Here is a 22,414-nt window from a genome sequence, read left to right on the forward strand (position 1 = left end):
GCTTTTTTCAAATAATGAAATCTTATAATAATCCTCTATAGTAGGTACTATCATTATTCTCATTTAACAGATGCAAAGACTGAGGCAGAGTGTTTAAGCAACCGGCCCAAGGTTAGATGGCCAGGAGGTAGAGAGCAAGAATTAGAACCCTCGCAGTCTGCAGTCTTTGCCAGGCTACGTCCTTAAAACATTAATTATTACTTATAGGAAAACTCTGCAAATTGCAAAGCTCTCTACTACCAGTCTCAGAGCTTCACCCAGTAGCACATAATTACTTGCTTCCTGAAGTTGAGTGGTACCCCGACCGGCACCTCCAACGCAATGGTCGGCCCCACCCCCTCTCTTGGCCCCGCCCCACCCGCTTACTACGATGGTCCCGCCCCTCGTCCAGAGTTGTAGCGAAGGCACCGCGGACGCCTCCCGGGCTTCCACGTACACACTCCACTGCCTTTCCTCCGTTGAGAACACATCCGGGTCGCTGGAGCAGATGCCTTAGGCCCCGCCCCTTCCCTTCAAGCCCTTACTCCCATTTCCGGCCATCTCAGGCCTTTTCCGCTGTTTCTCTGAAGGCTTTCTCCTTACTCTCCGGGTGGTTCTTTGACCGTGACCCAGCCCCTTCGCGCCCCTCTTCCGAATCTGGCGGCTTGCTGTCACCCCACACCTCCCTGATACTCGAGACGGATCTTGCGTGCGTCCTCTCAGGGCGCCTCGGACTGAGGCCTGCCGCGCGCGGTGACTCCGCGCAGACCTGACCCCGCGTCTCAGCGCAGCTCCGTCGAGGCCGCCGCGGTCTCGGGATGCCACTGCCGGGGTCTGCGCAACGCTGGGCGGCTGCCGCGGGCAGTTGGGGTTGCTGGCTTCTCGCTCTGCTACTGCTGCTGGTTACGGGGCCCGGCGGCGCCTCCGAAATTACCTTCGAGCTGCCGGACAACGCCAAGCAGTGCTTCTACGAGGATATAGCACAGGGCACCAAGTGCACCCTCGAGTTCCAGGTACCACGGGCCTCAGGCCCCGCTACCCAGCTCGCCGCGGCTCCTCGGTCGCGACGGTAACCTGCAGGGGTGCCTCCCTCCTGTCCGCGTTTCTCCCTTCTTTGACTAGTTTAAGAATCACCTCTAGGTAGCTGATGCAGGGCATTTGGCTTTCCTTTTCTAAACCTTGGACAGGAGACATTTAAGACCGGATATTAAGATATGTGAATTCCAGAAATGCTTTCGCTAGCTGTGACTTTTTTTGCGCATTCTTCTGTGTCCTTCATTTTAAAGCCTATTGAACTTTCTTTCTTAAAAGATTTCCTTAAAAAAAAAAAAAAGCAATACCTGCTCTAAAATGCCCGATGTCAATCGCCCACTCTAATTTACACCTCCACTTTAATCGGATTTGAGGTGCTGCCAGTATTTATTTCATTGTTTTTCAGTTTTTCCAGTGATATTAGGACTCTAGGTTAATGCATTTCTCTCATTGTAAGAACTCCATTAGAAGCATCCGCAAAAGGTGTAGAAAAAAAAATGGTAATAAATTAGAGGCCCCTTCTCATCTTTGGGATTGTGTTAAAAAAAAAAAAGGAACTTTAGTCAACAGAATGTGATGTCTTTAGTTGAGTAGAACTATCTAATGTTTCAATTTTCACTCATAGGCTCATTTAGCATTTTAGCAGCTATTGAGGGTTAAGTCCTGGTGATAAAGAAATGACTTAGGATTGCTGCCATCATGTTTTCATTCCCCTCTCATCCTATCCTTTTTAATTAGTACCTGCCTATTCACAAACCTGGTTTTTGGTGGTGTTGTTGCTGTGGTGGTACTGGGGATTGAACCCAGTGGCACTCTATTCCTGAGCTACATCCCCCTCCCCTTTTATTTTTTATTTTGAGACAGGGTCTTGCTAAGTTTCCCAAGCTGTGGCCTGGAACTTGGCGATTTTCCTGCTTCAGCCTTGCAAGTTTGAATTACAGGCTTGTGCCCCTGTGCCCCATTTAGTGTATTTTAAGAGCAGGAAATAAGGAATATGTGATCTAGTCTTTGGAATCATGGAAGGCTCCTTTAGAAAATAATTTTAATGGTGAACTTTAAAGAATGAGTTGTAAATACTTTGATAAGAGAGATGGAAATAACTTATGATAGGAGTGAACTTAGAGAATTTGAAAACCACAGAGAGGTCATTATGGTCAGGAATAAAGAGCCAGAGGAAGGGAGTTCAGCAGGGGCCTGAACATGTAGAGTTTTGCTGGTCATGTTGGGTTTTTTAGTTTTACTTAGCAATATGAGATGCCATCAGAGGGTTTTAAGTAGTTCAGTGATGTTGAGGTAGGATAGAGGAGTGAAAATATGATCAACATAGGATGCATGGATTATAACATAAGTAAGATAGAAAGGATGGGTAAGGTGTTTCAGAGAAGACCTGTAAGGCTAATGAGGAGACTGTGATGTCCAGGCAAGAACTGATAGTGGCTTAGATTAGAGTGGTAGCAGTGGGGAAGGAGTAAAATGAAAGGATTGGAGATAATGTAATAATAGGTAAAATCAGTAGGACTTGGTAGTGATTTGGCTATAGTGCTTGAGGGAGAAGAGGCTAAGGATAACTCTTAGGCTTGCTTCACTTTATGGATTAAGACCAGGAGACAAAAAAGAAGATAGCAGGAATTGTACTATAAGTGTAAGCTAAAATTTCCTTTATTTTGAATTTAATAAAATTTCTTGAATGCATGTATGTATAGATGTTGTCTATATGTTGAGGATGCTATAAGAGCTAACAAATTAGCATCTGTTATGTGTATAAAGGATGCCAAGTGTTAAGGTGTATTTGTTAATTCTCAAGAAATCTTTTTTTTTTTTTTTTTTGGAGGGCTTACCAGGAATTGAACTCTGGGGCACTCAACCACTGAGCCATATCCCAGGCCTAGTTTGTATTTTATTTAGAGACAAGGTCTCACTGAGTTGCTTAGTGCCTCACTAAATTGCTGAGGCTGGCTTTGTTTTGAGGGGTTTTTGTTTGTTTGTTTTGTGGTGCTGGGGATTGAACCCAGGGCCTTGTGCATGCAAGGCAAGCACTCTACCAACTGAGCTAAATCCCCAGCCTCCCCTGAGACTGGCTTTGAACTCATGATCCTCCTGTCTCAGCCTCCTGAGCCACTGGGATTACAGGTGTGTGCCACCACATCCAGCAGGAAATCTTGATGTGAAATAGAGTTTTTAATTTTTGTTTTATTGGTGAGACTCAGGCATAGATTGGATAAGACCCAAAGTCACCAAACTTAAAAGCAACAGAATCAATTGTACAATCCCAAGTTAAACTTTTAACTATTTTATTATGTTACCTCACAAAGATAAGAGTTACTTTTTTAATATTTTATTTATTTTTTAGTTTTTGGCAGACACAACATCTTTGTATGTGGTGCTGAGGATCGAACCTGGGCCACACGCATGCCAGGCGAGTGCGCTACCTCTTGAGCCACATGCCCAGCCCCGATAAGAGTTACTTTGACCTCAAAGAGCTTTCATAGACAATTAGAGTTATATAAATGCCAAAATAAAAGTGTGGCAGAGACCAGAAGGAACATTAAGGGAAATTTAATTGAGGAGCTGATGTTTGGCGAAGTCTACAGAGATAAATAGAATTTAAATTCTCTATGATATGACAGAGGAAGGAGAAAGGGGCACTCTAGGCAGATGTATTTCTGAGAGTTCTAGCAGGCCTGAAATTAGCCTGAACTCTTACACTAAAATTTGTATGCGGTACTGCAGTATACTGAATAGTAATAGTTTTGCTTTGTAAATGTGGGTCTCAGGGCTTTGTGGGTGATTTGTATCAGTTTGTCAACATTTTTTATTTTTTTATATCAACAAGATAGATGATTTGCACTGGGTTTCTTTGAGGACTGCCCCCTCCCCCGCCAAAGGCTATTATTGAGACTGTTTGCTTAGTAAGAATATACCTGCCTATGTAACAGTATTTAAAAACCCATCCTACATTCTATTTTGGGTTCCCTGGCACTGAGGTATTGTTTGCACTTTAGAATAGTTCCTGATCTGAGAGAGATCTTGACTACAGACCTCACAGGGGGAAGAAAAGGAGCCCACACCTGATCTCTCCAGACAGCCTTTGGCAATGATGTTTTGTATTGTACTCTTTACCTGTAGTAAACTATTTGTAAGCATTGTCATTTGGGATCCTATAAGTATTCTTGAGTAAACAAGTGTTGTTGAAATGCCACTGTCAGTGCAGATGTGAAGCAAAAGTTCAGAGAACTTCTGGTAGTCTGGTATTTTAGGAACACAGAACGAGCAAGGTTATGAACAAAAGAGATGCCACGGCTACAGGAGGAACAGGAGAATGGTACACCATTAAACAGGTTTGGATTTTTGGTAGGCCATGTGAATTGTCAAAAGGTTTTTAAATGAGTACTAAGTGCAAGGACAACATAGCCCCTGCTACATTACAGCCCCAAATGGGAGTAAGGCCAAAGCAAAAACCCCAGAGTTAGGGGGAGAAGAGATTAGATTGTGGGAAAACCTTTTAGGAAATTATAACAACAGCGTAATGTGGTTAGGAATGGGACAAATTTGAAAGAGGCTGGGGCTGGGGAGGTGGCTCAAGCGGTAGCGCGCTTGCCTAGCATGCGTGCGGCCCGGGTTCGATCCTCAGCAGCACCACATACCAACAAAGATGTTGTGTCCGCCGAGAACTAAGAAAAAATAAATAAATGTTAAAATTCTAAAAAAAAAAAAAAAGAAAAAAGAAAGAGGCAGCAAGATCAAGAAATTTCTGTCATTGTTTGGACAGGTAGGAACACTTAAGTTTAGGATGATCTACAGTTCCAATCATAGGTGACCAGAGAGGTTTAAAAAGGTACTATTAACTGGAATAGGATTATTTGTTTGTTTAAAGTGTGATGAAAGAAAGGTAGAGTAATGATCAGTTTTGATACTATACAGTTTTTATGTATGTATTTGATTACTCAGAATACAATGATTGAGGATGAATAATTGATTATATCAAAATGAAGTCATTATTTTTGCCTGGAGAAAAGATTATTGACTTTTTTGGGGCGGGATAAATGCCCAGTTGATGAGACACTTTTTTAATCTCAAAACATTTCATATGTATGTTAATATTTACATATTTTTACAATTCCCTAAGTACATAATTTTATTATCAAATGATCCTGTAACATAGTTCAATTAGTTGTCACCTCTCTTCAGCGATGAAAGGTCACATAAATAGCAGATCTTTCTTTGAAGTCCAAATTTGACCTCTTTGTTATAAGGATGTAGAATGTAAATATTATGTTAACCAGGAGAGTTGAAGCTTAAAAATAACAAGCTTGTTCACCTAGGCTCATGGTAGTTAGGAACTCTCAAACCTAAGCCTCTTCCTCATCACTTCTTTCTAAATTAAGTGATACATTCGACTCATATTTAGGGTTGTCTGAGTAGTTTAAAGGGCAATTTCTATAAAGCTTTAATTTAATTGAAATCTCCTTTCAAGTTTCATCCACTGATGAAAATTAAAAACTGTAAAATTGTCTTTGACAATGAAAGTCCTTTGCCCATACATAACCTTATTGCCATCTTAACAGGAAACCTGGCTAATTTCTCAAGCTTATGAGTTGCAGTGATTTTTTTCTCTCTCTCATAGGTGATTACTGGCGGTCATTATGATGTAGATTGTCGATTAGAAGATCCTGATGGTAAAGTGTTATACAAAGAGATGAAGAAACAGTATGATAGTTTCACCTTTACAGCTTCCAAAAATGGAACATATAAATTTTGCTTCAGCAATGAATTTTCTACTTTCACACATAAAACCGTATATTTTGATTTTCAAGTTGGAGAAGACCCACCTTTGTTTCCTAGTGAGAACCGAGTCAGTGCTCTTACCCAGGTAAATTAAAAGTTAGCAAAATAATGTTGATATGTTTAAAAGAAAGAAGTAAATTGTAACTTAATATCATGCATGAATTCATTGGTGAACATAGAATTTTGACATTTTAACACAATCTTGAAACTTAATTCTTAAGGTAGATTAGTCATTTCACAGACAACTTCATATTTTATGTAGAAAACCAATGTTAAGATTTTTATGAACATTTAAGTGTAAAGAAAGGAAGAAGCATTAAAATAAGAGATTATTGTTAGTTTTCCATTGTTGAAACAATATCTTGAGATAAAAGGAGGAAAAGTTTATATTAGCTCCCTGTTTCAGAGATTTCTCTCCATGGTTGCTGGCTGTACTATTTTTGGGGGGAGAGGGCATGTGGAGAGACAGAATATCATAACTGGGAGCACTTGGCAAAGCAAAGCCGCTTACTTCATGGCAGCTAGGAAGCAAAGTGAAAAAGGGTAGGGGACATAGGTTCCAATATCTCCTTCAAAGACATACCCTGGTGACCTAACTTCCTCCCACTAAGCCCCTGTCTCCTAAAGGTTCCATCACCTCCCAGTAGCACCACAGACTGGCAATCAAGTGTTTAGCCTATGGATTTTTGGGGAATATTTAAGATCTAAACCATTACAGTTACTAAGATAGAAACATCAATGGTAAAGGAAACTTAGGAAGGCTACTCAGTGTTCTGATGCATTTTCTGTATCTGTGAATACCTTGGTAGGTTGGTGTAACAGGAAGCAAAATGATGCCTAAATTAATATGTAAATATACCACCACACAGTAGTCTATATCATACTTACTCAAAATAAATTTGCTATAACTTAAGGTAAAATGTTGAAGATCAATTATAAATCATCTAATAATAGTTATTTGATTTTATTTTTTAAAAAGGTTAATAAGAGAAAGATAGTAAAAGAAATTTAAAGCCAGTGAGTAGATATTGCTTAGGTGATGAGAAGTTTTATTTCCAGTTCAAATACAGTATAAGCTTAGATTATATCTAAAAGGTAACAATGAGTTATCAGAAGAAATTATTTGCCACATATTTGTTAAACTCCGAGTTTAGAAATTCTATTGAGTCTCTTGCTAACATCCAGGTGATAGAGGCAGTTAGAAAAATGTATAAATTTTTATATGTGCTTTAATTCATAAACCTAGTGTGAGCATTAACAAGATACATTCAAATGCTCTTATTTTTATAAAGTTCTCTTTAGGATTCTGTGTGAAAGGCACTTTGCTTAGTAAACTGATTTTTTCCTTGGAATTATTATTTATAGCTTAACCTATATCTAGTTTTTAGTGAATTTTAACTTACATAAGAAAGTAGCTATTCTATAAACTTAAGCGGGTAAATAGGAAATGAGTGACAGTAAAGCAGTTTAACCTCCTTTATTCGTATCACATTTTTAATCTTTGTCTCATTTTTCTACTTTTAAAAAGCTAGTAAATTTCATATAGTAGGGTTACTCATATAGCAATTATTTATTCTTTAAAATTGAGAAAAATCTCAACTAATAAGTGGAGAATAAATGAATTAATTTCACTCTCACCATTTGTTATCCATTAATAATACAGTAGATCTAGAATAGGCAGGCATTGCTAAAATCATAAGATGAAAGGCTGATAAGAAACTCTGTAATGGATGAATTGAACTTATATCACTTAAATCTAATGGTCATTCTCCAGTGGAGAAAAAAATCAACATTATGTACATTGTGATCATGTGCTATAAGAAGTATACAATATTATGAGGAGTTCCCTGTTCAGAATATTATACCTAAATTCCATCAAGTCTCCAACTCCACCTGTCAATTTTCAGTAATTACTGATGATAAGAGAACATGGGAATGCAATCAGCAGAATCCAGGAAGTGGGAAATACCATAGGTCCTCTACCAAGTTTCTTCAACAAATAGATAACAAGGGAAAAGAAACTAAAGGTTAAAGAAACTTTAAAAACTTATCAGCCAAATGTCTGTAGGTGTTGACCTTATTTGAACTCCAGTTTGAAAATAACTTTGAGATATTAGAGGAAATTTGAAAGCAAATTTGCATTTATTGACTTGCTAGAACTATTTTTAATTATGTGTAATGCCATTGGAGTTATTTTTGAGAGTTTTTTTTTAAGTGTTATCTTTTAGAACTGAAGTGTAAAAATATTTGTAGCTGCAATGATAAAATATCTGGGATTTGCTTAAAATGATTGAGGAAAATAGGTGGGGAGAATATAGATGAAACAAGATTAGCTATGTGTTAATAATTACTGGTATGGAATTCATTGTACTATTCTTTGTACTTTTGAATATGTATGAAAATTTCCACTTTCAAAGTGTAAAAAAAAAAATCCTGCACATCTCAAAAATTAGATGAATTCATGTAACTTAGTTCCTTAATGTCTGTGATATTTCTCTACTCTGGCAGTTCTTAATCCAAATTCCTGGAGAGGATTCAGAAGGATTTTACACATTCTGAATTTGTGTCAAATCCTTGCTTTTATGTGTACTTGCCAAGTGCAGAACCCTTGAACTACATTTCATTTTGAGAATTCATAGAAAGCAAAGAAATGCTAGAAGCACCTCTTTCTCTGTCCTTAGAGGTTACTTGTTTTAGAACAGTTTTGGTAATTTTTTATTCCTAGGGACCTCAACAGAACAAGAACGACAAAAACATATGAATATTCTAATAGATAAATCCAATTTGTCAACATTATACTTTCTCACATTTTTAAAGCACCTTTAACTGAATTTTTTATAATTATTCCTTTCATACTTCCATTGTAGAACTTTAATAAATGTTTAAATTACTTTCTCATCTCTGCATACCTTAACTAGAATTAAGGCAAATTCACATTTTTTTTTAATTCTTAATACATGGTTTGTGAAATAAATTAGTAATAAAGTACGTGTTTCATCACTGTATTACAGTTTTAAGCAATAAAAGAAATATTAAACCCTGGTATAAAAAAATTAGACACAAATATTTCAAATAACTTTGATGAACTCAATCTGTTTTTATGCTATTCTTCCTAATTCTTTGAAGAATTTGAGCTTGGAAGTCTATAGCTACCAACCTTAGCTGGTAAGTATTTCTAGTTGTTAACTTAGTATTCAGTCTACCACCTTACTAACACCACACCTGTGTTAGGGATAGACAACTGCTTCATAGTATCTCTAGGCTTATAGTTGGTCGTTGGGGGAATGAGTAGAAGGGTTACATTGCCAGGACAGCTGAGATAAAAGTGAGTGAAAGAATGAGTGCCAGTTTATGAGATTGTTAATATAATGAGGAATTGAGATTGAAAGTTAAGATGAATATGCTAGATATGGAGTGTATAGAAAGTACTAAATATACTAACTGAAAATATTTCTCTTTAGATGGAGTCTGCCTGTGTTTCCATTCATGAAGCTCTCAAGTCTGTCATTGACTATCAGACTCATTTCCGATTGAGAGAAGCTCAAGGCCGAAGTCGAGCAGAAGATCTAAATACAAGAGTGGCCTATTGGTCAGTAGGGGAAGCCCTCATTCTTCTGGTGGTTAGCATAGGGCAGGTATTTCTTCTGAAAAGCTTTTTCTCAGATAAAAGAACCACCACAACTCGTGTTGGATCATAACTACTTTTTAAGAATTGATGCACCATTGCCACTGTAATATTGCTGTCCTCTAATTTTAGGTACTGAAGAACTTAATATTGGCAACATTTTAAAATTTTACTCATGCAATTGTTGGGAGAGATGTACAATGCATATCCCCAAACTGTGGAAAGGACACCTTTTTTAATTTGTAAAGATGGAAAAACTTTGGAACTTACTTTGGGCTATTCATGTTAAATACTCAACACCAATGACCTACTTTTTTTTCTTGGTTGTTTGTATCTACTCTTCACACACTAAACTTTGGTATTTTGATTCCTTTTAGCCATTTAAAAGTACTTTTCTTATAGGTAGTTGATATTTTAAAAACCTTAAATTTAATCTCTACATGTGTTATGGAGGGAGAAAACTGCCTTTAAATTGTTTATAGTGAATAAAGTTGTTTTTAAGAAAACCAAATGTGATTAACTGTAGCCCAAGCCCTATTCTGCACTGCTTAATTTTATGGGGGGAAAAAATCTACCATAGAAATGTTAGTTAACATTGATACAATTTTTAATTGATATATCATGGTATAATTTATTTCTCACTAGCTTGTAAAAATATCAGATTTTTGTTTTGGGGTTTATTCTGTGATTTATAACTAGCTCTATATATGGTTTTCTTTTTTATATAAAGGCATTCTTACACTGCAGACAGTGGTTTCTATAGTAAAATAGAGTTTATTTTAAAAATGAGAATGTTGTAATGGTAGAATAATTTGAGACACTACAGTGGGGGCAAATGAAACAGGAAAATTTGTAGTGCATTATCTGTACTCATTACATTTCCAGTGCTTTTACTAAGAAAAAAATTTAATTGACTAGTACCTACCCTTTTGTGGCTTTAATGTCTTCAAGTCATTTCCAGCTTAAATTGACAATTGTAATTTAGTATCACATAAGTGCCATATATTTTATCCTCATAGGTGTGATGCACTGAGAAGTTAGGGTTTTTTTTTTTTCTATCTTTGCTTTCATTTTTGTCTTACACATTTTGTTTCTATAATCTCTGGTTAGCAATCCTAAAATGATTTAAAAATTGAGAATGCTATGTGTGTGTTCTATTTAATAATTTTTATTGATCTTCATTTAATGAGAAATAGCTCATTCTTTACAATATAGGTTTTAGACTGTTTGTATCTTATAACATGTATGGATTAAGCTAATTGAAATAAAGACTTTTTTCCAAATATTTCAGAATAGAATACAAGACAATGCAAAATTGTGTAGCTATTTAAGGATTTTCTGATGTTTAAAAAACAAAAATCGCAATTGTTTTTCTTCTGTGCCTCCCTTCTTCACCCAAAGTGATAACTACTAAACAAGACTGTCATATTGTAGACTTTGATATGTGATACCATAGAACATTGATTGAATAACAGTTCTAGTCACTTAACCATTACTGACTAGATGCTACTCTTAATTCTAAGATGACTTAAAATGCATATATATATACACACACACATATAAATACTTATATATGTATATAAGTATATATATAAGTATATGTATATATATATACACACACACACACACACTTCTGCATGTAAGAACAAAATGAAGTTATCATGCTTGCTAATATCAGATGTCACAGTGTAGCAAGGGGTGAACATGTTTTCAACCCTTTAATATTCTTAAAAGACCAAGTAGCTATTCCTTAAACAAAATTTATCAATGGATTAAGAAGAGAAGTTTTGCAGATTTATTTTTATTCGGGTTCTTGTGTCAATGCTGTCCTTCAGCTTTATAAGCATCCCTTCATGTTTAGATATAGAAGTTTTGAGCACTAATGTTAATGTGATTGATAAGTATAGATATATATAAAATGACATTTTCTGGTTGCCCATGGACTCTAATGGCTTTGACACTTACACCATAATTAAACAGAGTCAGGTATAGATCTTGCCAAGTTTGGCATAGATAATGCACTCATTTAACCTGTGCCTCTCCGAACTTCATGATATTAGACTATTATCACCATTTTTGATGGAACTATTGAGATATATTAATAAGTTTTTGAAATCACCCCTGTTATCTTGTTGAAAATAGTTGAGTCTTAGTCTAATCTCTCCATAGCTGGCTAAATTTTGACAGCTATCTAATTAACTGGGTATGTAAATATAAATTTAAAAATACTTACCCAAGACATAAATGCTAAATAACATTTTATTTTCTTCCTCCTACTACATAGTCTGCAGCTCATTTTTTTTCTTTAATTCTTTCATAATTTGTTGCAGCAGTTTGAATTTCCCAAATATTTATGTTTGGACATATGACTCAGAATACATATTTGAATATGATAGTTGTATATATTTTTAAAGTAGAATAAATAATGGGAAGCGACTTGATACACAGGTTTATACTAAAATTTCAACTGAGTGAAGATACATTTTAAAATGTTACTTTATTCTGTACATTCTTTTTTCTATTAAAGAAACATGGTTTTTGGTTTACAGCTTTCATCTGGGCTTGATGATAATCAGCTTTGAAAATACAATAGATTGAAAAGCAGTTTTATTCTTTGAAAGATTTCTTTGAAATGTCTGTACGATCTGTTTCCTTTTGGTTTGTAAACGTATATACCATTTATAGTTGAATAGGACAAAGCGGACCCTATGAATTTTGTTTTCAAAAATTAAATTAATATATAAATAATTCAAAGGGGTTTTTCATTTACTTTTAAAAAGAAAAAAATAATTTCTCTAAGTTAACAGATGTTGGTTCCACGGAATTGCACCCATCATTTTCTCATAGAATAAAAGAATCTTTCAGCAAACTGACTTCACTTGTTTCTGTCAGGATTTAAATCTTTCTAAAGCTCCTTATAAACACACACTTTTGGGCTGGGGATGTGGCTCAAGCGGTAGCGCACTCTCCTGGCATGCGTGCGGCCCAGGTTCGATCCTCAGCACCACATACAAACAAAGATGTTGTGTCCACCGAAAACTAAAAAATAAATATTAAAAAAATAAATGCCTTTAGGGCAAGATTATTAAAAACACACACACACACACTTTGGAGTAGTTCTGTAACAAGAGTAATCATTTATTTGGTATTTCATTAAGCTCTCTGAGGGACTAACCAAGAAAGACAGTTAAAGAAGCACATTGCCTCATTTTGTATCTATTCTTTGCATTTCTTATTGAAAGTCTATATGGGTGAAAGACACAGGCCATCAATTGCTCTGAAAGACTCTTAAATTTTTAAGTAAATTAACTAAGATGTATACATCCAGGAGCATTGATTATGTTTTCCCCCTTTTCCTTTATAATGCTACCAGGTGAAAACATCTGGTTCCTAGGCACAGCTCTGCAAAAATAGCAAGGAAATGATAGTAAATATAGGTTAACATTTGTTGAATGCTTACCCTGGGCTAGGTGCTACACTAAGTATTTTACTTACTTATACATTTCCTTTTTGCACTAATCTTATGAATTATTATATCAGGAATCTGAGACATAGAGGTTACAAAATCTCATATTACACAGATATTAGCAGAGTCTGAAATGAACCTTAGTTCATTAGTCAGTCTCCAGAGCCCTTCTTTCTCAGCCCCTATACAGGATTGCCTAAATACCAATTTGGATAAATCTGTCATAGAGGTTCAGTGCTTAGGAGTTGAATCATGATTGTATGAACTTGCACAAGTGATTTTATCAACTGTTTCCATGTCTTCATCTGCTTCAGTATAATTAGAATGAAATATATTTATTAAACATATAGGATGGATGCCTCACACAAGCACTGTGTAACTATCTGAGTAACTATCTTTCTCATCAGTCCAATTCTAAATATTCAGTTATGTTTTTTTTTAATATTTATTTACTTTTTAGTTTTCAGCAGACACAACATCTTTGTTTGTATGTAGTATTGAGGATCGAACCCTGGCCGCGGCACGCACGCCAGGCGAGTGCGTTACCGCTTGAGCCACATCCCCAGCCTTCAGTTATGTTCTTAATGTGGCATCTATTTATATGGTTCTTAATCTGTGACACTAATATGAAAGTGTTTAGATGTTTATCACCAACATAGTCTGCTAGAAGTTTAAAAAATGAAGATAGTCTGACCTTTAGGAACATAACTTGGTTATGTTAGGTTAGCTGTGTGAACAACTAATATAACTGAAGTATTAGAGCAGAATGGACTTTAGGGGTCCAAGGTATTTCAAAGCTTCTAGAGGAAGAAGAGAATAGATAGATCAAAAGACTTATTCTTTAATGAGTTTAACTTCACATTCCACAAGGGACACCAATGGTTGTGTGTCTGTGTCAGCCAATGAGCTGTTTAATTTCTTATTTATTCATGGAGTATTATCCAGTTCCTGTTACTACAGATTGGAAAGCTTATTAACAATGGAGGTGATGCTTTATCTCTTAAGTAACTTCATCTTGGAATCCATATTCTGGAGGAAAATACAGGGATGTTATTCTGTGTTTCAGTTCACATTTTTCTATCCACAGATAGTATCAGTAGGAATCATTTTTTTTTCTTTTCTCTCTTTTTTTTTTTTTTTTTGGTAGTGCTGGGGATTGAACCCAGGGCCTTGTTGCATGCAAGGCAAGCACTCTACCAACTGAGCTATATCCCCAGCCAGGAATCAAATTTCCTGCAGAGATCCAAATTTTTTAGAAGTAGCACTTGTCTGGTATAATCTGTTTTCAGCGCTGATAATTACTGGTGATCACTACTATTTAAAAAAGAAAAAGTACCAACGTAAGAAGTTGATAATGGTTTAGAGAATAAAATTTCACCATTCATTTTGGAATGAATAGATTTTTACAAACATTTTTAAATAAATTGATATTCTGTATAACAAATTTTCAAACTTTTAGAACTTTGAAATCTGTCAATACATATACAATTTAAAGAGAAAATTATGAATTACATTCATATGCAATTCTCAGGTTAAAAAATAAAATTTTATGAGTACCTTAGAAACCTGCCTATGCTTTCCTGGTGACACCTCTGAACCTAGAGATATTCATTGTTCTGGTAATGAAAATAATTTCCTTATTTTTCTATGTATTTTTTACCTGTTACGTATACTAGTTCTCACATCTTTTGTTAAAAAAATTTCCAAACCATGACAAACTCTTGCAGAGGCAAGTTAGGTATTAGCAATGTCAGATTATTCAGTGTTTCTTAATGCTTACTTCTTTACATACTTAACTTTTCATCAGCCTATAATAGTTCACTGATCAGTGTTGTCTAGACTGCACTTTTGAGTATGCTGATCGGTATCTGCATTCCTTTAAAATGTTACATTCTATTTAATAAGTAGAATGTTACACATTTTGTGACTCTCTAAACATTGAGAGTCTTTCGTTGTATTAGCTAACTTTGTCTTACTTTTGTACCTGAAACTTGGTGTTTTAAAAGAAGTTTATTTAGCTCACAGTTTTGAAGGTTTAAAGATCCAGATTAAATAATCATATTTGAGAAACCGTTGCTGGAGTATTTGTCAGAGGGATAAATCATACTGAGAGACAGGAAGCCAGACATCAAAGAGAAGACAATCTTGCTTTTTATTATATTTATAACAGCCCTTTCTTGCTAGAACTAACAGGAGTCCCACAAAAAACTATCTTATCTCCAGTTCAGTGCACCCAGTGGCCCAATTACTCAGTAACCCACCTCTTAAAAGATTCTGCCCCATGATAAACCAAGCACATCCAAACTGTGGCATTCATGTTTGTGCTGTGGCTGTGATTTGTTTTCTTCACTGGTAGTAGTCCATCTTAGTAATATACCAAGCTTATATCTCTCTTCTACTGTAATGGCATTTATAGGACCTTGAGAATACCTCTAGGAGTGGAATGGATGGATATGTGTTTCTTCAACTTTACTAAGTAATACCTAACTTTTCCAAAATAGTTATATGTCGATATTTGCACAACTAGTATTAGAAAATTCCACATTTGGTATTGTCAGACTATAAAACTTAAAAAAAAAAATCCTCTGGACATGTAATGGGTAAATTCCTGATCTGAACATCTGAAATGCACTATCACTCAAACACTTATTAATTTTGAGGCATTTCAGATTTCTGATTAAAGATTTGTAAATAGTAAAACCTATTCAAATATTTCAAAAATTCAAGAAATTCCCAAGTCTGAAATACTTCTGGTCCCAAGCATTGCAAATGATGAATATTTAACATGTAACTCCTTATTTAATTTGCATTTCTTTGAATTAAGTATCTCCACATCTTTTGGATTTTCTCTCTAGACAAATCCTGTCCAAACCATTTGGCCATTTTTAAAAATTAGATAGCTTGAATTTTATTTGGAATGTTATTGGTAAAAACAAGTCTTTCTAGACCTTGTTCTTCAAGATTTTGACTAACAACAGTCCTTTGCAGTTTTGTACAAATTCTACCATTAGTACATCAACTTTCAACTAAAGAATATAAATCTGTTAAGATTATGATTGGAATATATTTGGTCTGTGAACAATTTTCTGTTTATAATAGTGCATTTTCTGGTGAACTAATGTGTAATCATTCCAGAGTTAAAGTCTTTCTTAAATTCCGATAAAGTTTTATGATTTTCTTCATAGAAGAAGTTCGTGTATTTCATTGAATCAATCTTGTTTTTTTAATTCTTTATATTTTTTGATGCTGTTATAAATGGTATCTTGCCTTTACTTTTTTTACCCCTCTGTCCTGCTAGGAATGGAACTTATGGCCTTGTACATGCTAAGCAAGCACTCTACCACTGAGCTATACCCTACAGCCTTTTTTAAAAATTTCTTTTAAATTTTGAGACAAGGTCTCACTAAGTTGACCAAGCTGACCTCAAACATGTTATCTTCCTGATCTATCTTCCTGAGTAGCTGAGATTACAGGTTATGGCACCATATTTGGCTTAAAAATGGTATCTTTTTTTTATTTTTGTTTGTTGCTGATATATTGAAATACAGTTTTTTAATTGACTTTACTATTCAGCAACCTTGCCAAATTCTCTTACAGATTCTAGTAATTTATCTGTAGATTCTTTTGACTTTATATATAAATAAAGTGTGTTTCATCTACAAGTAATAACGAATTTATTTGTCTTTCTGTTCTCGCATCTTTTTTTCTTGTGAAATTGCATTTGCAGGGACATCCAGCACAATATTGAATAGAACTGATTTTAATAAGCATGCCTGTTTTCCTTCTATTCTCTGAGAATGCTTTTAAGTTATCCTGTAAGCAAGCATTTTACAGTCTTTTTATTAAATTTAGAAATGTCTCTTCTAAGTTTGAGAAGTTTTTTAATCATCATAAGTCAGGTTGAGTTTCATCAAAACTTCTTACTGTATATTTTGAGAAAAATCATGTTTTTTCTGCCTTTATTCTTTTAATGGGGCCAGTTATATAAATTGGCTTCCTACTATTAAACCAACTGTGTTAAGTCAGCTTTTTGTTGCTGACCAAAATATCCCATTAAAAACAACTTAGAGGAAAAAACATTTATTTTGACTTATGGCTTCAGATGTTCAGTCCATAGTCTGCTGGCTCCATTCATTATTCTGAGCCTAAGGTGAGGTGAAGTATTATGATAAAAGGGCACAGCAGAGGAAAGCTGCTCACCTCCCAGTAACAGGGAAGCAGAGAGAAGGAGGAGCCAGGGAACAACACATAATTTCCAAGGGCCATGCACCCAGTGACCTAACTTCCTCCAACCATGACTGACTGCCTAATTACCACCTGGTTAGCCCATTCAATTAGGGTGGACTGATTAGGTTATGGTTGTCATAATCTAATTTCATTTTCTGCACTAACAAAGCAGCCAACCTCTTCTTGGAGTAAAACCAACCTAATATGATATAGTTCGTTTGTTTTTACTATTTGGATTTAATTTAAGATTTTTTGCTTAATATCAAGGTTGTAATTGTCTTGCAAAATGAGTCAGAAACTGGCTTTCTTTCTGTTTAACAGAAGAACTTCTATATGATTTGTATTACCTCTTACTTAAATGCTTAAAGTGAAGTGTTGTTTGGGCCTCATGTTTTCTTTGAGGTGCTGATTTCATTTTCTTTTATCAGAGTTCACATTTTTTTGTTTCTTCTATAATATTGATAAATTGAATGTTCCTAAAAAGTCTTTCCATTTCAGTAATCTGTATTTTAAAATTTATTAGTGATGCCAGAGACAGGAACGGAAACTTTAACTCAGTGCTGGTAAAACAGAATCAAATCTAGTGAGCGCAAATATACAGACTAAGCTTTAATTCGATGGGGTGGGGGCAGACATCCCTGAATGGAAGAGGAGTCAAAACTGCCCCTGAGCAAAAGAACAAGTCAGTCTCTTTTAAAGTAGCTGGGAAGGGTGAAGAAGGGTCTGACAATTTTACGATAATTCAAGAGTTTCTTGTGGCAGACTTGTACCCCTCTGATATTACCTTACACCTGGAGCTTATGATTGATCTCATTAAGAATAAAGGATTGGGACAAGGCATATGTTGTAAAAGTGGAAGTTGAGGTTACAGCATGAAAGATTTTAACAAATTAACATTATGAATTAAGGCCCGAGAATTTATGGTATCAGTTGGTATCATTCTATACCTTGTGTTTATGGTTGGTCTTATTAAGACCAGTAGGGGTAGAGAAAGCATGTTAACAGTACTAATTTTGCCAACAATGAACGTGGGATGTCTTTCCATCTTCTAGTATCTTCTTCAATTTCCTTTTTCAGTGTTCTGTTTTTCATTGTAAAGATCTTTTACCTCCCTGTTTAGATTTATTCCTAGGTGTGTGTTTTTGTTGCTTTTTGTTTGTTTGTTTTTGTTTTTGTTTTGTTTTTTGAGACTCTTGTAAATGGGATTGTTTTTCTGATTTCTTTCTCATTTTTGTTTTTGAGACTATTGTGAATGAGGTTGTTTTCCTGGTTTCTTTCTCAGCAGATGCATTATTTGTGTATAGGAGAGTTATTGGTTTTTTATATTGGTTTTGTATCCTGCAATTATTTGTATTTTCTTTATTTTTTACTTGATTAGTCTTAACCAGTGGTTTATCATTTTATTATTCTTATAGCCAATACTTTTGTTTTTTCTTCTTTGTTATATATGTGTTTTCTGTTTCACTGATTTCAATTTTTTAAAATTTTCTAGGTTGAATTTAATTTGTCATTATGTTATTGTAGTGGATGTTTAGTTCAAATCCTAATTTTATATTCCAGTTCACATATTTAAAGTGTAGAGTTCCCTCCAAATGCTACTTTATCTCCACATTGTTTCTTATGCTATATAATAAATGACAAATTAGAGCATAATTTATTATCATAATCTCTAGGGGTCAAGGATCTAGGCATGGCTCAGCTGGGTCCTCTCTTTTGGATCCTACCTGGCTGCAGTTAATTCACCTGAGTTTGTTTCATCTGGAGCCCAGAATCATCTTCTAAACCCACATAGTTGACAAAATTCAGTCCCTTACAGCTGTAGAACTGAGACTACCAACTATTTCAGGTCTCCCTTCTATAAAGACAGTTTACAGCATGACTGTTTGTTTTAAGGACAGCAGGACAACATCTATTTTGAGTCTCTTCTTTAGGGGAAACCCTGATAAGGTCAGATCCACCTGGTATCCCTTACCAGATAATCTCCCTTTCTGTTAACTCAGAGACAACTGCATAGAGAGTTTAATTGCATCTGCAAAATCCTTTCACTTTTGTTATAATATCCTGGTAATGTCATAGGAGAAGTGGTGTCTCCAAAGAAGGGTCTGAGGAAGTCCCTGAGGAAAGGAGGAGCTCAATTTAGTACCCAGCATGGTTCTTAGCTTACTTGATGGAAAAGAATTTCATCACACACCACTCAGAAATATGGAAAGAGGTTTGTTTAGGAAAACATAACACATTCATGGGAAAATGCAGGTGATCTCAAGAGAGAGACACACCTTGGGTGTTCCTGGCTCTTCTTTAAAGGAAACTTAATGTGTGTTGAGTATGGAAAGGTATATAAGAATAATATCAGTCTGGTGATCTCAGGATGATTTATGGTGGTCTGGTCATTCTCAGGACCCTGGGGCTGACATGGTCTTCATTATCTGATCAATAGATAATGCTGTGGAAAGTCCCCTAAATTATAGATTTCTCTCTTTACATAATAATTTTATTGGGGATTTAATTAACAGTACACAGGTAGATTTATAGAATTGTCAGGAATTTGGAAGTAATAGGTGTGGAAGGGAGATAGGATTAGAGCGTGACAGGTCTAGAAAAGCATGTAGAACTTCTCTAAGTTAAAATCTTATTTTCTTGTCCTTCCTTCATGTCTCCTTTCTACCTATTTCTTATTCTATCCTTCCTCACTAAGAAGCAAGTTACATGTAGTACCCACTCCAAAGAAAGGACACAGGGCTGAGAAGGGATTTCTACACCTATCTTAAAATTCTTCCTAACACCAGCCACATTCTATAAGTCTCAATATCTAGCATTTTTGTTAATAACTCCAAGGGATTTTCTGATCTCAGTACTCCTTGCTCTTTGATTCATAGATATTTGGAACTATAATTTTTAATTTCTAAAGATGGGTATTTAAGTTCTCTCTTATGATTGATTTCTACCCGAAGTACATTGTGATCAGAGAATGTAGTCTCCATATGAATTTAAATTTTTCTTGTGTGATAGCATGTTCCTAGCACATGTTTGTCTATTTTCTTGTTTTCTTTTTGAATAGATTTTTTAAAAATTACTCTTTTCTGTTTGTTAGAAGCTGTATATTTTTCTGTTAATGATTATTCCAGGCTAGAAATTTCAATGTGTGTGTGTGACTTATGGCCATAGAACACTTTAATTCTGTCTCCCTCCTAATTTATGTGCTATTGTCACACATTTTGTATCACTTTAAATGCAAGTCGCTACTATTGTTTTATATAGTTAATATTCATTTAGATTTACCCACAAATTTGTCACATCCTTTGTTCCCCATTCCTTAATGTGCCTTTGTTTAAAATAATTTTCCTTCGGCCTGAAGTATAACATTTAGAATTTGATGTGGTTACTCTGGTGGCAAATTCACTTTGTTCTTGGTTTTTGAAAATATCTTTTTTTTTCCTTCTTTCTTGAAGTGCAGTTTTGCTGGGCATAGAATTCCAGGTGGATTGTTATTTTGAAGATGTCTTCCCATGGTATCCTGATGTTTTTTGTTGCTGTGAAGTTAGCTTTTAGTTTGCAGCCCCATTGAGATTTGTCTTTCTTCTGACTGCTTTCAGTTTTCTTCTTGTATTTAACTTAATAGTTAAATACAAGAAGTATATTAAGTGAGGATTAAGCCAATTGTATTTTCCTACTTGTACTTTATTTAGCATCTTAGAGTTGTAAGTTGATATATCAGTATCAAATATAAATAAATATATATAAAAATATATAAAATTTTTATATTTTATTTAGAGACAGGGTCTCGCTAAATTGTCTCACCCTCCTGAGCTGCTGGGATTACAGGTGTGCACCACCATGTGAGGCCCTTTGTTAAAATTTTGAGACAGTCTAAGTTGCTCAAGCTGGCCTCACACTTCAATCCTCCTGCCTCAACCTCCTGAGTAATTGGGATTACAGTTGTGCACTATTGAATCCAGTTTCAAGTCTGTACCCTTTGACCAATATTTCCTTGTGTCTCCCACAGTGGTCTTTGGCAATCACCCCTCTACTCTGTTTCTGTGAATTTAACTTATTAGATGACATGTACATGTGAGATCATGTAGTATTGGTTCTTCTGTGTATGTTTTCTTTCACTTAGTATAATGTCTTCCAAGTTTATCTGTGTTGTCACAAATGGCAGAACTTCTTTTCCTTTTTTGGTTGAATAATATTCCATTCTGTATTAAGTACCATGGTTTCTTTATCCCTTCATCTGTTGATGCACACTTAGGTTGTTTCCATATCTTGGCTATTTTGAGTAACGCTGCAGTGAACAAAAGGATACAGATAACTCTTTGAGATATTGATTTCATTCCCTTTATAGATGCCCAGAAGGGGTTACTGGATTGTACAGTAGTTTTAACTTTTTTTAGGAGAACCCATATTCTTTTCCAAAATGGCTATATCAATCTACATTCCCCTATTATGACATTATTTCCAGTGGGATTTGCTGGAAACCTGGTAGAATGTTTTGTTCTATTAACTCTCCTGGATTTAATCTATAGATTCTACCTAACCCTGGGATGTGATTGCTGGTATCTCTGCTCAGTTTTTATTTATTTATATTTATTATTAGTTTTGGTTTTGGTTTTACTGTGAGCATTATATGTGTGAGTAAATGCAGCATATATATATGCCTGGCTTCCTATGGGTACCCTTGTGTCAGCATAGTTTAGTGGTCAGCCAGTGACCAGAGACTGCATTCACATACTTCAAACTTGGAAGGCATATATTCTCTGATGAATCTTTATGAGCTGAGACATACATTCAAAGTTCAAGGTATTTTAAACTCTGTCTTTACTTTTTTGCTAGGTCCTCTTAAGTTTCTTCTACATGTGTATTCAGCCTTCCATTTAGCTAATGATGTGTAGAGTCTTTTCATTGAGTTCTCTCAGATCTTTTCTGCATATAAACACAGATTTCTAGTTAACAAGGAATGTATAGAGATCTTGAATTCTCTAGTGTTTTCCCTGTGCAGGCTTCCAGTCATGTGGAGATATGTGAAAAGCTTCATCTTGATCCTTGATGGCTTTCTTATTTCTAAGATCTCCCTATTAAATTTCTGGCTAGTCCATTGGTTTGATGCTCACTTCTGTAAAACCATGATCTCAGGCCAACACAACTATGAGCTTTCCCCCATTTATTTCCTCCTAAGTTTGTAATTTTTTTTTCTGACAGCATCACTAGGTCTGACTTTTTGCCATGTAGTCCAAATCAAGTTAGCTTGCCTTCTAACAGTATAGTTCCTGGTTTTCATTTTCCTCCCATTCTGGTAGTACTGT

The 22,414-nt window shown here is 35.3% G+C and overlaps 1 protein-coding gene across 1 annotated transcript; it reads left to right on the forward strand.

Moving 5' to 3' along the window:
• Positions 1 to 491: 491 nt before the first annotated feature.
• Tmed7 (transmembrane p24 trafficking protein 7) lies at positions 492 to 12,290 on the forward strand. The gene is made up of 3 exons (XM_005339488.5): positions 492 to 992; positions 5,636 to 5,881; positions 9,258 to 12,290. The coding sequence occupies exons 1-3, from the start codon at positions 798 to 800 to the stop codon at positions 9,492 to 9,494; spliced, it is 678 nt and encodes a 225-aa protein (XP_005339545.1). The 5' UTR covers positions 492 to 797; the 3' UTR covers positions 9,495 to 12,290.
• The last annotated feature ends 10,124 nt before the right edge of the window (positions 12,291 to 22,414 follow it).

The sequence above is a fragment of the Ictidomys tridecemlineatus genome, chromosome 1 (genome assembly GCF_052094955.1).
Source record: "Ictidomys tridecemlineatus isolate mIctTri1 chromosome 1, mIctTri1.hap1, whole genome shotgun sequence".
Taxonomy (NCBI): domain Eukaryota; kingdom Metazoa; phylum Chordata; class Mammalia; order Rodentia; family Sciuridae; genus Ictidomys; species Ictidomys tridecemlineatus.